The following is a 12,941-nucleotide window of genomic DNA, read 5'->3' as shown; positions in this document are numbered from 1 at the left end:
GTTCCCCCATTGTAATTGAGCATTATTCCATGAGGGGTCTCTTACATGAGGGGACCCGATGCTATCTGTTAATCACGTGTTAACTGTTTGTTAATGAATCAAAACTTCAGAACTTGCTGCTCCTGACTTTTCCAGGCCTTTTAGGTTGGGTGTTGAATCAGGAGGTTGAGAGGGGCTTATGGTTGAAGCGGTAAGGGATGGAGTAGAGTTTTAGGTTGGAGGTTGAACGGTAAGAGATGGAGTAGAGTTTTAGGTTGGAGGTTGAAGCGGTAAGAGATGGAGTAGAGCAGGGGTGCTCATTACGTCGACCGGTCGATCGCGAAGGAAGTGTCGGTCGATTGCGAAGGAATGTGCGTAGATCGCGTCACATAAAATAGTAGTAGATGAATCGCACATTTGCACTGACAGTTGTATTTTGACTGACATCCACGGTAGCCAATTTGCAATCCACTCAACAAATTACGTTCGCCACCCCCCCCCCCCACCCCCCCCACCCCCGCTCAACAAATTACGTTCGCCACCCCCCCCCCCCCCCCCACCCCCCGCTCAACAAATTACGTTCGCCGCCACCCCGGTAGATCTTTCTGACTTGGTCATCTTATAAGTAGCTCGCAAGCTGAAAACTGTGGGCACCCCTGGAGTAGAGCTTTAGGTTGGAGGTTGAAGCGGTAAGAGATGGAGCAGAGTTTTAGGTTGGAGGTTGAAGCGGTAAGGGATGGAGTAGAGTTTTAGGTTGGAGGTTGAACGGTAAGAGATGGAGTAGAGTTTTAGGTTGGAGGTTGAAGCGGTAAGAGATGGAGCAGAGTTTTAGGTTGGAGGTTGAAGCGGTAAGAGATGGAGCAGAGTTTTAGGTTGGAGGTTGAAGCGGTAAGAGATGGAGTAGAGTTTTAGGTTGGAGGTTGAAGCGGTAAGAGATGGAGTAGAGTTTTAGGTTAGAGGTTGAAGCGGTAAGAGATGGAGCAGAGTTTTAGGTTGGAGGTTGAAGCGGTAAGAGATGGAGTAGAGTTTTAGGTTAGAGGTTGAAGCGGTAAGAGATGGAGCAGAGTTTTAGGTTGGAGGTTGAAGCGGTAAGAGATGGAGCAGAGTTTTAGGTTGGAGGTTGAAGCGGTAAGAGATGGAGCAGAGTTTTAGGTTGGAGGTTGAAGCGGTAAGAGATGGAGCAGAGTTTTAGGTTAGAGGTTGAAGCGGTAAGAGATGGAGCAGAGTTTTAGGTTGGAGGTTGAAGCGGTAAGAGATGGAGCAGAGTTTTAGGTTGGAGGTTGAAGCGGTAAGAGATGGAGCAGAGTTTTAGGTTGGAGGTTGAAGCGGTAAGAGATGGAGCAGAGTTTTAGGTTGGAGGTTGAAGCGGTAAGAGATGGAGCAGAGTTTTAGGTTGGAGGTTGAAGCGGTAAGAGATGGAGCAGAGTTTTAGGTTAGAGGTTGAAGCGGTAAGAGATGGAGCAGAGTTTTAGGTTGGAGGTTGAAGCGGTAAGAGATGGAGCAGAGTTTTAGGTTGGAGGTTGAAGCGGTAAGAGATGGAGCAGAGTTTTAGGTTGGAGGTTGAAGCGGTAAGAGATAGTGGAGACAGTGCAGCTGCAGGAAGATTACTATGGAATTAAGCATCCAATGTCTTTTACTTGGAGGATTAATAAACATCATGTTTGCACAGGAACAGAAGCCCTGGGCCTTTATCTCTTAGAATCTACACAGATCACAATCCCCTAAGCTTTTTTGGATTAAATATACAGTAGAATCATTTTTTGACTTTCATGTTAAACACCAGAAAGAATAGAGAATGGTGTAACGTCTTTCACATTGGTAGCACAGCCTATAGCTGGCCTCTCCACTCCTCACTGCAGTTTCAATGCTACGAAGTCACATTCACACTACGGTGACTGTGCAGCTGGTTCGTTGTCATTAATGTAACGTCAGTGTTTACCCTCACAAAGGATTAGCAGGCTTACATCAGTGTGCACTCAATCGGATTTAGAGGCCCTTAAGATCAGTAGATGAGAAGGATGGTTGCTTGCGGGTAGACGGTGTGTGTCTGTGTGTGTGTGTGTGTGTGTGTGTGTGTCAGAATGTGAGTGAGAAAGAAAGAGAATTGTCCATTTTAAACCTGAGCAATAATGACCACATTCCTGTATTATGTTGATGTGTTCCTACTTGAAATTGCTTGCAGCTTAAACACAGGCTGCCTGATCTGAGGCTTAAGAGCAGAATGAACTGAAGGGCATCAAAAACCCTCCTGCTCTTGTTTTCATTCACATAAAAATGGGACACGTTTGGCTGATAGTGCCGATATTAATTAGGAAACGTTTGCTTGGAAGAGATTCTTTAATTTCAGGCCAGAAGATCTGCTGCTCGTAGATCACACAAGATAAATGTGACGTAGCAGGTATTAGAGATGAGGCATGAGGTTAAGCTGAAAGCGGTAAGGCAAAGAGCAAAATAAGAGTACGCCCTTCTACAGAGCAGTAAGGCAAAGAGCAAAATAAGAGCACGCCCTTCTACAGAGCAGTAAGGCAAAGAGCAAAATAAGAGCACGCCCTTCTACAGAGCAGTAAGACAAAGAACAAAACAAGGCTAATGTGGGTAAAATAAGCAAAAAAATAGCAGCACATGAACTGCACAAGCACTGGCAGTTGAATGGTCTGTACAGAAAAGTTCTGTGACTTTAAATTTGCCATTTAAATGCATCATACAATGCTAACTTTCCCACAAGTTTATGAAATGTTTTCCCAACCAGATCAATAAGTCAATACGTGCTATTATTGTGAAATGGAAGTGTCAGGACTCCTGAGTGTTACAGGGTCTAGCAGGTAAACGTCACCTGTCCTCTGCTGCTGCACTCCACTACGCAGTTCCAAAATGGCGCTCAAAGCAACATCAGCGTGACAGTTGTGTGTGGGGACCTCCATCTAACGGTGCTTCCATAGCCAAGCAGCTACACCCAAGCCTAAAATAACTATCACAATTTTGTGGTATCAATTATAAGATTATTTCTATGGAGAGGTAAGAGACAATTCAACATCAGCCAATCAGAATCTGGCACGTAAGTGTTCTGAGACATTGTTGGTACAAAGCTTGGTTGTTGGAGGCAGTGAGGGAAGACGTTTGATTCTGTCATTCAAGTAGAAATTTCCATGACACGTTTCACGTGAGCTGTTAAAAAAGCGTGAGAATCATGTATGGAAACATGGGTTGTGTTGTCGTTTTCCTCACTTCCTCAGCTTGTCACATTCCCCCTATTCAAATGAGCTGGAGTGATTCAACTGAGGAAATGTTTACTGAACAAAGGCCAAAAGGATGAACTACTTTGAGGGGGATGTGAGCGACTGTGGCTCTGACAGCAAAGCCCACAGCAGAGTGAAACCAGAGGTCACTACACAGGAAGAGTAAACAGGTATAAGAGCCTCAAAGGAATTCTCGGCAAACACTGCCAAGAGGAACAAACAAGAGGAACAGTTCTCCAGCAGTATGTCGAATTAATATGTGTTTGCTTGTTCAGTCTCAGAGTTATGACAACACATGAAAACGGTGTGTGTGTATGTCAACAACATCACTCTGAATGTTCACGTGAACCATGCAACCACAAATGGACAAGGTCAGGAGATGTATGGATGAAGAGACATTGCACACTGGCCTGGAGGCAAAGGGACAGCTGGGAACTGTGTACATAATGATGACTAGTGTGTTCATAATGATGACTAGTGTGCTCATAATGATGACTAGTGTGTTCATAATGATGACTAGTGTGTTCATAATGATGCTCAGTGTTTATAATAATGCCTAGTGTGTTCATAATGATGTCTAGTGTGTTCATAATGATGACTAGTGTGTACATAATGATGGCTAGTGTGCTCATAATGATGACTAGTGTGTTCATAACGATGACTAGTGTGTACATAATGATGACTAGTGTGCTCATAATGACTAGTGTGTTCATAATGATGACTAGTGTGTTCATAATGATGACTAGTGTGTTCATAATGATGCTCAGTGTTTATAATAATGCCTAGTGTGTTCATAATGATGTCTAGTGTGTTCATAATGATGCCTAGCGTGTTCATAATAATGCTCAGTGTTCATAATGATGGCTAGTGTGTTCATAATGATGACTAGTGTGTTCATAATGATGACTAGTGTGCTCATAATGATGACTAGTGTGTTCATAATGATGACTAGTGTGTTCATAATGATGCTCAGTGTTTATAATAATGCCTAGTGTGTTCATAATGATGTCTAGTGTGTTCATAATGATGACTAGTGTGTTCATAACGATGACTAGTGTGTACATAATGATGGCTAGTGTGCTCATAATGATGACTAGTGTGTTCATAACGATGACTAGTGTGTACATAATGATGACTAGTGTGCTCATAATGATGACTAGTGTGTTCATAATGATGACTAGTGTGTTCATAATGATGCTCAGTGTTTATAATAATGCCTAGTGTGTTCATAATGATGTCTAGTGTGTTCATAATGATGCCTAGCGTGTTCATAATAATGCTCAGAGTTCATAATGATGACTAGTGTGTTCATAATGATGACTAGTGTGCTCATAATGATGACTAGTGTGTTCATAATGATGACTAGTGTGTTCATAATGATGTCTAGTGTGTTCATAATGATGACTAGTGTGTTCATAATGATGACTAGTGTGTACATAATGATGGCTAGTGTGCTCATAATGATGACTAGTGTGTTCATAACGATGACTAGTGTGTACATAATGATGACTAGTGTGCTCATAATGATGACCAGTGTGTTCATAATGATGACTAGTGTGTTCATAATTATGACTAGTGTGTTCATAATGATGCTCAGTGTTTATAATAATGCCTAGTGTGTTCATAATGATGTCTAGTGTGTTCATAATGATGCCTAGCGTGTTCATAATAATGCTCAGTGTTCATAATGATGTCTAGTGTGTTCATAATGATGGCTAGTGTGTTCATAATGATGACTAGTGTGTTCATAATGATGTCTAATGTGTTCATAATGATGCTCAGTGTTCATAATGATGCCCAGTGTGTTCATAATGCAGTGTTCAATGTTGCTTTAGAGAGTTCTAAATGATGCTTAATAGTGTTTATGATGATGCCTGATTCATTATGATGCTTAGAGTGTTCATAATGCTACATAGAGTACCATGTTTCCATGTCGGGTTTAGCTCTGCCCTCTCCACCAACGCAGATTAATCGATTCTAAAACAAACTAAACCACAATAAAATGAGAGTTGGAGTATGCCAAGCCCTACTGTAGGTGTTTGTGTATTCCAAGCCTATTCAAGTGAACTTCACCCTCCTAAGCACCTTTTTGTTTAGCTATTCCTGCTCACATGTACACTCATAGCCCCGGAACCACCCAGTGCAAGCAAACACACACACACACACACACACACACACACACACACACACACACACACACACTTGTGGAGCATGTTTTGACAGCGATGGGAGTTGCTATGGTGATATGAGGCAATGGGCCTCATGTCACTACTTAGTCTGAAGTGACCCCAGGATGTGAAAGAAAGAGTGAAGGGGGAGGGGTTCGGCAAAGAAGAGGGAGGAGCCCTGTGGTGCCAAATTACCATGGCAGCCAGAGACTGAGTGGTTTGCCTGGGCCATTAAACACGTGAAAAGCACGTACGCACACATTTCCAATTAATTTGTTGAAGTTTTTGTAGAAATGTGGTAGTAATGTTAGAGAGAGAGACATTTTTGCATGTGTATGAATACGTGTGTCAGAAGCCTTTCCCTCCACTCCTGTAGACAAAGCAGTCAGCACTTATGAGTGCTAATAAACAAATACATTTGCCTGAAAATAAACAGTGTTGCAGACCGAGAGCCTCAGCTGTGACATCTGCAGACTGGAGCAAAACGATGGCTGTAAGGTTGTCTGAAATGTAAAAGACACCCATGTCCACTTAGCAGACCTCTTGGACCTGTGTGGATGGGGACAGTCAAGAGTGTCTCTGCACTTTCCTGATGTGAACTGTAAAGGCTATAAAACTGCACATCCCTTAAAACCCCTTGATAATGAAAAGCACTGCACATAGAGGTAGTAATGCCCCCATTCTGATCAAGGCACTGAGAGCAAAGGTCACCCATCTGAAAGCAGCCTGACAATACAGATAATAGATCCAGCAGCTCCCTGGAGAACTCGTCGTAAAGAAGGGCCGGATCAGGGCGGGAGCGCCGTCCCCAGTGCTGCTGGAGGGAGGGAGCATTCATGTTCCAAACGTCCCATCTTGAACTCCAGAGACCTCTGTGCCCTCGCGTGCCTGGTGTTGGCTGGTCGCTGGAACATGGCACAAGCAGGGCCCCAGGACCAAACACGTGATCGACCCGTGCGGCCGCACGCCAGAACCAGAGGCGGGTGTCGGAGGGCCCTCGCATGCCGATGGGTGTCTGGAGGCCGGGGTGGACGGAGGACGGGTGGAGTAGAGGTGGAGGCGGCGGGCACTGGTCTACACAAGCCGCCGCTCTACATCTGTTCCCAGTCTGTCCACAACAATGGGGCTCTTCTTCCTTTCACCGAGCCGCCCTCCTCCGCTCTGATCTCCATCTCCTCACTCTCCGCTCATCCCCCTCTTCCCCTTTCTGCTCCCGTCTTGTTTAAAGAGAAATCTAATACGATCACACATCCTAGACAAACGTGATATAAAAAATACCCGCGATGACGGATTTGAAAGCCATAAATGGTGCTTAAAGCCGTGAATGGTGCTTAAGTGGTATATTTTGTTGGTGAGCAGTGCAGGACGCAGCATGAGTGTATTAACACACGATCACCGTTTCTGTGTAATAATAGAAATGGTGAAAGAGGAGGGGGTTGTTAAAACACTGTGATCCAGATGGTGATCACACCTGTTGTTTGATCATACATAATGAAATGTGTTTACAACATGCAGTTACTGAAAAAACTATTTGGACCAAATAATAATTTGCATATTTAAATGTTTTATAGTGAACTGAGACTTTAATCCATGCCCTTGGAAGCAATTATGGAAGCAAGCAACAGTCGTTTCAGTTCCAAAAATTAATCATCCCCACCACATTGAATGATTTTAGGCCAGCAGTCTTCACAAATGAATTGCCCCTAAAGGAGACTTAAGTAATAAAAGAAATTAAATGAAAATGCTCTATGCTGGGTTGTTCCATCAGGCTGTAGTCTTGTAGTTAAACCTTGCCATGAAAAACCTTGTGTGTAATTGTGGTAGACTGTGATTTACCATCACGGTTAAGATCTTCTGATTGTTAAGAACATGGTCCAGGATCAACCCCCTGATCTCACCCTCACCAATCCCATCAGGCCATGATCCACTTGATCTATTGAATTACACACCTTTTCCTATTCTTTCACTCAAGGTTCTAAGCTCTGCTCATCACATATATCCTCTCCCCCTCAGTCAGATAATTCACTGACAGGGTCTTAACTTACATGGCTATGCAGAAAACAGTGAGATATACGTTTGTATCTCTGATACTAACATTAATCAGATGCGTTTAAGCTAAATATTGACAAAACTAAAATTTTTCTCGTTTACTCTTCTTATTTTAATTTTAATTGCTGCTTACTTCAGTTCCGTAACAATGGCCGGCTGTGATCTGTCTCAGCTCAGTCTGAGAGATGCTGAAACTACTTTCAGGACCAATTAGACGCCACCCTTTCCCTCATCATCTGCAAGGACTCTGAATAACACATTCTACCATTACCCAGTTCCCCTGGCTGACTGTCGCCTACCAAGTCCTACCAAGTTAAATACAAGCTTTCCTCACACAAAGCACTGTATGGTCTCAGCAGACCTTAAGGATTAGCTTTAGCTTTCACTCACAAACGCTTCATGTGTACTTTTAAAATTCATTTATTCCATTTCCATTATCCTTAATTATATCAATTATTCTATTTTGTTATTTGCATTAGATTTTCACATTACATGTTAACAATGCCATCAGAGCAACCCATATCCTGTCAGCAATATGATTGTTATTTTTCTCTGAAATAATCGTTCTGACATTCAACTGCTAATGCTAACACATCCCTACTGCTTTCTCTGCTAATGCTAAAACATCCCTACTGCTTTCTCTGCTTTCATCCTTTTGTACCTCTCTATATTTCTGCATTTCTGTATTTTTTGTATTTCTTTCCCTTTTTATTGACAATGTCTGTTCTTCTTGTACTATCTGACATCACCCAGAGGAGGACAGGTCCCCCCGTTGAGTCTTGGTTCTTCTGAAGGTTTCTTCCTCATACTCTCAGGGAGTTTGTCCTCACTGCCTTTATCACGCTTCCGGGGAGCTTGGGCCCAGACATTTGTAAATCTGCTTTCTGATAAAGCCTGCTGTAAAAAGCACATATATAAATAAATGTTATAAAACCCCCATGAAAAAGTTCTCTATGAACAAAGCTTCTTGGCGTTGTTGCTTCTCTCTTTCAGGGGTTTCACACTCCTGCATCAGGGTGTACACGTTAAGGTACTTTGGCATGAATGTGCTGCTGGTGTAAGACCAGACTGGGAACCAGACTGAACACTGTTCAACACTACAGACCACAAATGCAGGAAGTCCAGACCCCTGTATCTCCACGACATTTCACCTCTGAACTGATTCATCTCCATTGAAAATGTACTTACTCATTCCAACAATCTCACATCTCCTAATTATTTACTTTCTCTTTCGTCCAAGTATGTATAAACATGTGCGCACACACACACATACACACACACACACACACACACACACACACACACACACATGCGCACACACAGACACACACACAAGATTGCACACACGTGCACACACACAAGCATGCACACACACACACACATACACGCACACACACACGCAGCTTGCTCTAGTCTAGAGTATTACAAAGAAAAAAATGCATACAATCGACTACCACGATTACTGTTACAAAACACACGGCAGCATGCCAAATCTCAAGGGGCACCTTAACACCACGATTGCACCAACCCATGCTAACAACCACAGTATTTCTAGCCCAGTATTTCTAAACACTGGTTTACTGTGTTGCACACATACAAATGCCACGATGACACTGCACATTCCCTCCAGACATCGCCTCATCAAGAGGTCCATCCCTCCAAATTACAGCCGATAGCAGCAGAAACCACCGTGTGTCTGGAGCCCAAATCCAGACACATTCTCCTATATTTTTGTCATTTGCAGTTATTTTAGCCATTAATATGCTAAATTAAGAAGCCATATTGAATGGCTGAGACACAGAAGTTCAGCAGTCAGAGCCCTCTTCAGAGAGGTGGTGAAGAGAACCACTCTAAAGAGATGGAGGAACTCAGTTATTACCTCCATTAATCTCCTGTGAGGCACAAGATGACAGGATAACGAATGAGGGTTAGTGGGGTGAGAAACAGGATCAGAACAAAAATGTGGGAAGAATGAGATATACAACAGGGGCGCAGAGTGAGAGAGAGAGAGAGAGAGAGAGAGAGAGAGAGAGAGAGAGAGAGAGAGAGAGAGAGAGAGAGAGAGAGAGAGAGAGAGGGGACACCGCAGTGTTTGTTATTGTTGCAGTCATGTTGCTCATATGACAAACCAGACTCCACTCGCAAGGAAGCATCATTATTTCTGCTATGACAGCAGGCTCTAATTAAACCAGCTAAAAAAAAAACAGGTGGATGATTAATAATCTAGGGATCACCTCGGAAGACTCTCAGTACTTCTGATTCCCTGATTTGAGCTATTTTTGTTCTGTTCTTACAGGTAATTTTTTTTTACTTGTGTAGAGGTTATTTGACAGAATTTAAAAACGAATAAAAATAACTCTTATGTTTTATGAGTAAGTAGGAGTTGAACTGAACAGACAAAAGTGTTCATAGATCACTTGAAAACAATACTTTTCAACACACAGTACACATAATGCAAGATCTTCATTACCACAGGTTTTACCTCCTAAGGAACAATGCCACATTCTCCTTCATCTTTTGATGGACAGTTGGCAAAGATGAGAGAATAAAGAGAGATCTCTCTCTCACACACACACACACACACACACACACACACACACACACACACACACACACACACACACACACACACACACACACACACACACACAAACAAACACCCACACAAACTTCACCTTTGCCCCTTCATATCAGAGACATTTTCTACATTTTAACAAAACTTCTCAAACGTACTTGTTACCTTTCTTTAGGTTCGAGTCTCTAAAACCTCCACTATTCCAAGGACCAACCCTCAAGCAAATGTTATCAGTGAACACCGCACCTGCCCACAATACAGGAAACGCCACGTAGCCTCTAGCTGAACAGACATCTGGGCTTACATGTGAGTTCTACCCCATGGCAACTGGATTCATCACATATCGTTATATCTGACAGATCACTCCAGCACTGCAAGCACAGCGTAGCCATGGGAGACAAGCACACGACCAAATACACGCTCCCAACGACTAATGTTTCCACCATCAAAAAACTGCCGTCCTGTGAGGAAACGCTCAAGTGTTTTCTTGTGAAGTCATCACACATTTCATAAATAATGTAGCATCCTATGTGAAGAGTCACAAACGTTTGTCTTCGTCACAAATAACACCACTGTACTATAGACTCACTCCCTCCACCTGATGAATAATCAGCAAAAATCGATATACACAAAAACTATAAACCCAATGTGTTAAACTGGATGTGAAACTTAAACACAGGTTTCACTTCAGGAAAGAAATGAAAAACCTCTGATTATTTGCCTGTTAGCCGTGACAGTGAGGTTGTTATAGAAACAGATCGGGCTTCTTCCTCCAGCTGCACCTCAGCTGGACATCTGTGCCGTTCTGTTTCTCACACAGGTACCAGATGATGATGAAGTTATGACCATGCAGGAGATGGTGCTACGATGGCTGTACCCAGCAGTGCAGTCTGCTGGTTTTGGCGTTTGTGATCACAGGTCCTACAGTGAAGTTCTCAAACCTCCTGCCATCTTGTCAGGATTTAAGAAGAAACCCACTGTCACCTCCTGCTCCATGCAATCAAGTGGCAAATCCAAGCTAATTATAACGGACCAAGATATGGGGAGTTATCGAGAGTGATGAGACTGACAGAACATAAACAAACACACACACACATACACACACACACACAAACCCTACTACATAATCAAAACAACAGATGGAAAATGATACAGTTTTGTTTCCACATAAAATGATCTTTCATTTCTCATTTCTTTCATATGATTTGAGAATGCGTGTGTGTGTGTGTGTGTGTGTGTTGCGTGTGTGTGTGTGTGTTGCGTGTGTGTGTGATAGAGAGAGACAGATCGTGTTGCAGTCCTTCTTAAATGCATCACTATGCTGTATGTAGTTTATTGGCATTATGCCAGCGTTGCAGAGACCATGGTACACACACATTATTCCGTGTGTACTCAGGGAAGCACGTGTGACACAGACCTCTCGCTGACTTGAACATACAGACCCAATCTAACACACAGACCCAGAGGGCCCAAACTCACTCTGATTCTCCTCATGGCTGCCACAATCTCCATGCGACTGTTGGGTCTTGGGACATCCAGACTACCAATATACTGCAACACAAAACCAGGAACGTCAATTAGTCACACGCAGATAAGCAGTTTCTCTCTTCACGTGTGCTACACGTGGCTTTCAAAGAGCCGACTCAAGCAATGCTAGAGACTGATCACAATTACAAGAACACTTTGTTGAGAAGGTACTGTTTCAAACACACCTGGCAACGGCTCCTTCTCCATAAAGCCTGTCGGCTTTCGTCATTAACCGACATGCAAAGCACTGCAAAACTGATCTCAGAACAGCACAGAACTTACATTTCTACCTTAGCTGAAGGCAAACTTGCACAGTCAGCAGTCAGTGCTTCACCTCAGGAGTCTGTGGTCCCCATGTCCCCCCCTACCAAAATCATGCCCTGAACCTCTGCCCTGTGCAAACCTGTGCAAACCTGTGCAAACCTGTGCAAACCTGTGCGTGATAGGCTAGCTTATATACTACATGTGAGGTATCTCTCATAATGTCAAGTGACAAAAAACAAATTAAGTTAACCATTAAGTGAAATTTGATTTTTTTAGGTTTTGTGCTGAAGCAGCACTTGGACAGTTAACGTCTTCCTGTTAACATTCAAATCTGGTCAATATCCACAATAAAAGAGGCATTCATCGTTTCCTAGATATTTTATTACTAATATCATTTTTCTCTTATCCCTCAGAAGGAGGCATTGATTATGGATCAGCACTGCAGCAGGAAATGCATCATAAATATTCCCATTGCAGGATAAACTCTACATGTATACCTGCATAAACGGCGTGCTGCTTACATCTGACTTCTAACAACTTTACACATGTTTGAACTTACACACAAGTTTGACCGGTTGCTATTAAACCCACGGACGTTCCACGCGTAAATGTTGGACGTCGTATTTCACGTGTCCTGTAGGCTATAATCTAGCCAACTATCTAACCAGTTCTTAACGCCTTATCCAAGTAATTAAACGCAAATAAATCGTCCCAGAAGCTTGAAAGCGATTCTCTCAACCCCCACAAATAAAGCATGGTGATGGGGAATTAAAACCCTTTAACTAATACGTGTGCAGCGCGCGCGTGGAAGAACCGACCAACTCTGCAGCCCGTTTGCCCGGGCTGTGACGTCATAGCCGGGTTAGAAACGGTGGCCCGTCCAAAGAACCGTGAGCAGAATAAATCCCCCGGGACCGCCGGACGAAGACAGGTGAGCTCATACGTTTGTAGGCTATGCACGACTGCTTCACCTTGGCTTGGAAATGTATTCCATGCTGAAACGCCTCTTCGTTGTGAAGTGGCACTCTCGAGTCCGCCACATCGTCCACCAGGTTGTACTTATTCCGGCCGGGCATGGTCCAAATGGACCTTTCTGTCCCCCAGTAAAGAAATCTGTCCGAATCTGAGCCGCTCAAGGCAGCG

At 43.3% G+C, this 12,941-nt stretch overlaps 1 protein-coding gene across 2 annotated transcripts in view; it reads right to left on the bottom strand.

The window, feature by feature from the left end:
- Positions 1 to 12,904, bottom strand: part of LOC143518605 (carboxyl-terminal PDZ ligand of neuronal nitric oxide synthase protein) — a 52,567-nt gene extending 39,663 nt beyond the window's left edge. Inside the window, exons 1-2 of one of the 2 annotated variants that reach the window (XM_077011195.1) lie at positions 12,770 to 12,904; positions 11,487 to 11,558 (exon numbers count right to left, since the gene is read on the bottom strand). In XM_077011195.1, the coding sequence (XP_076867310.1) occupies positions 11,487 to 11,558; positions 12,770 to 12,874 (177 nt within the window). In that variant the 5' untranslated portion in view covers positions 12,875 to 12,904. Of the gene's footprint in view, positions 1 to 11,486; positions 11,559 to 12,616; positions 12,727 to 12,769 lie in introns of those variants that run through there. The other variant, XM_077011196.1, reaches the window with a different exon arrangement.
- Positions 12,905 to 12,941: the final 37 nt, after the last annotated feature.

The sequence above is a fragment of the Brachyhypopomus gauderio genome, chromosome 7, assembly GCF_052324685.1.
Source record: "Brachyhypopomus gauderio isolate BG-103 chromosome 7, BGAUD_0.2, whole genome shotgun sequence".
NCBI lineage: Eukaryota > Metazoa > Chordata > Actinopteri > Gymnotiformes > Hypopomidae > Brachyhypopomus > Brachyhypopomus gauderio.
This window is presented reverse-complemented; position numbering and strand designations above follow the sequence as displayed.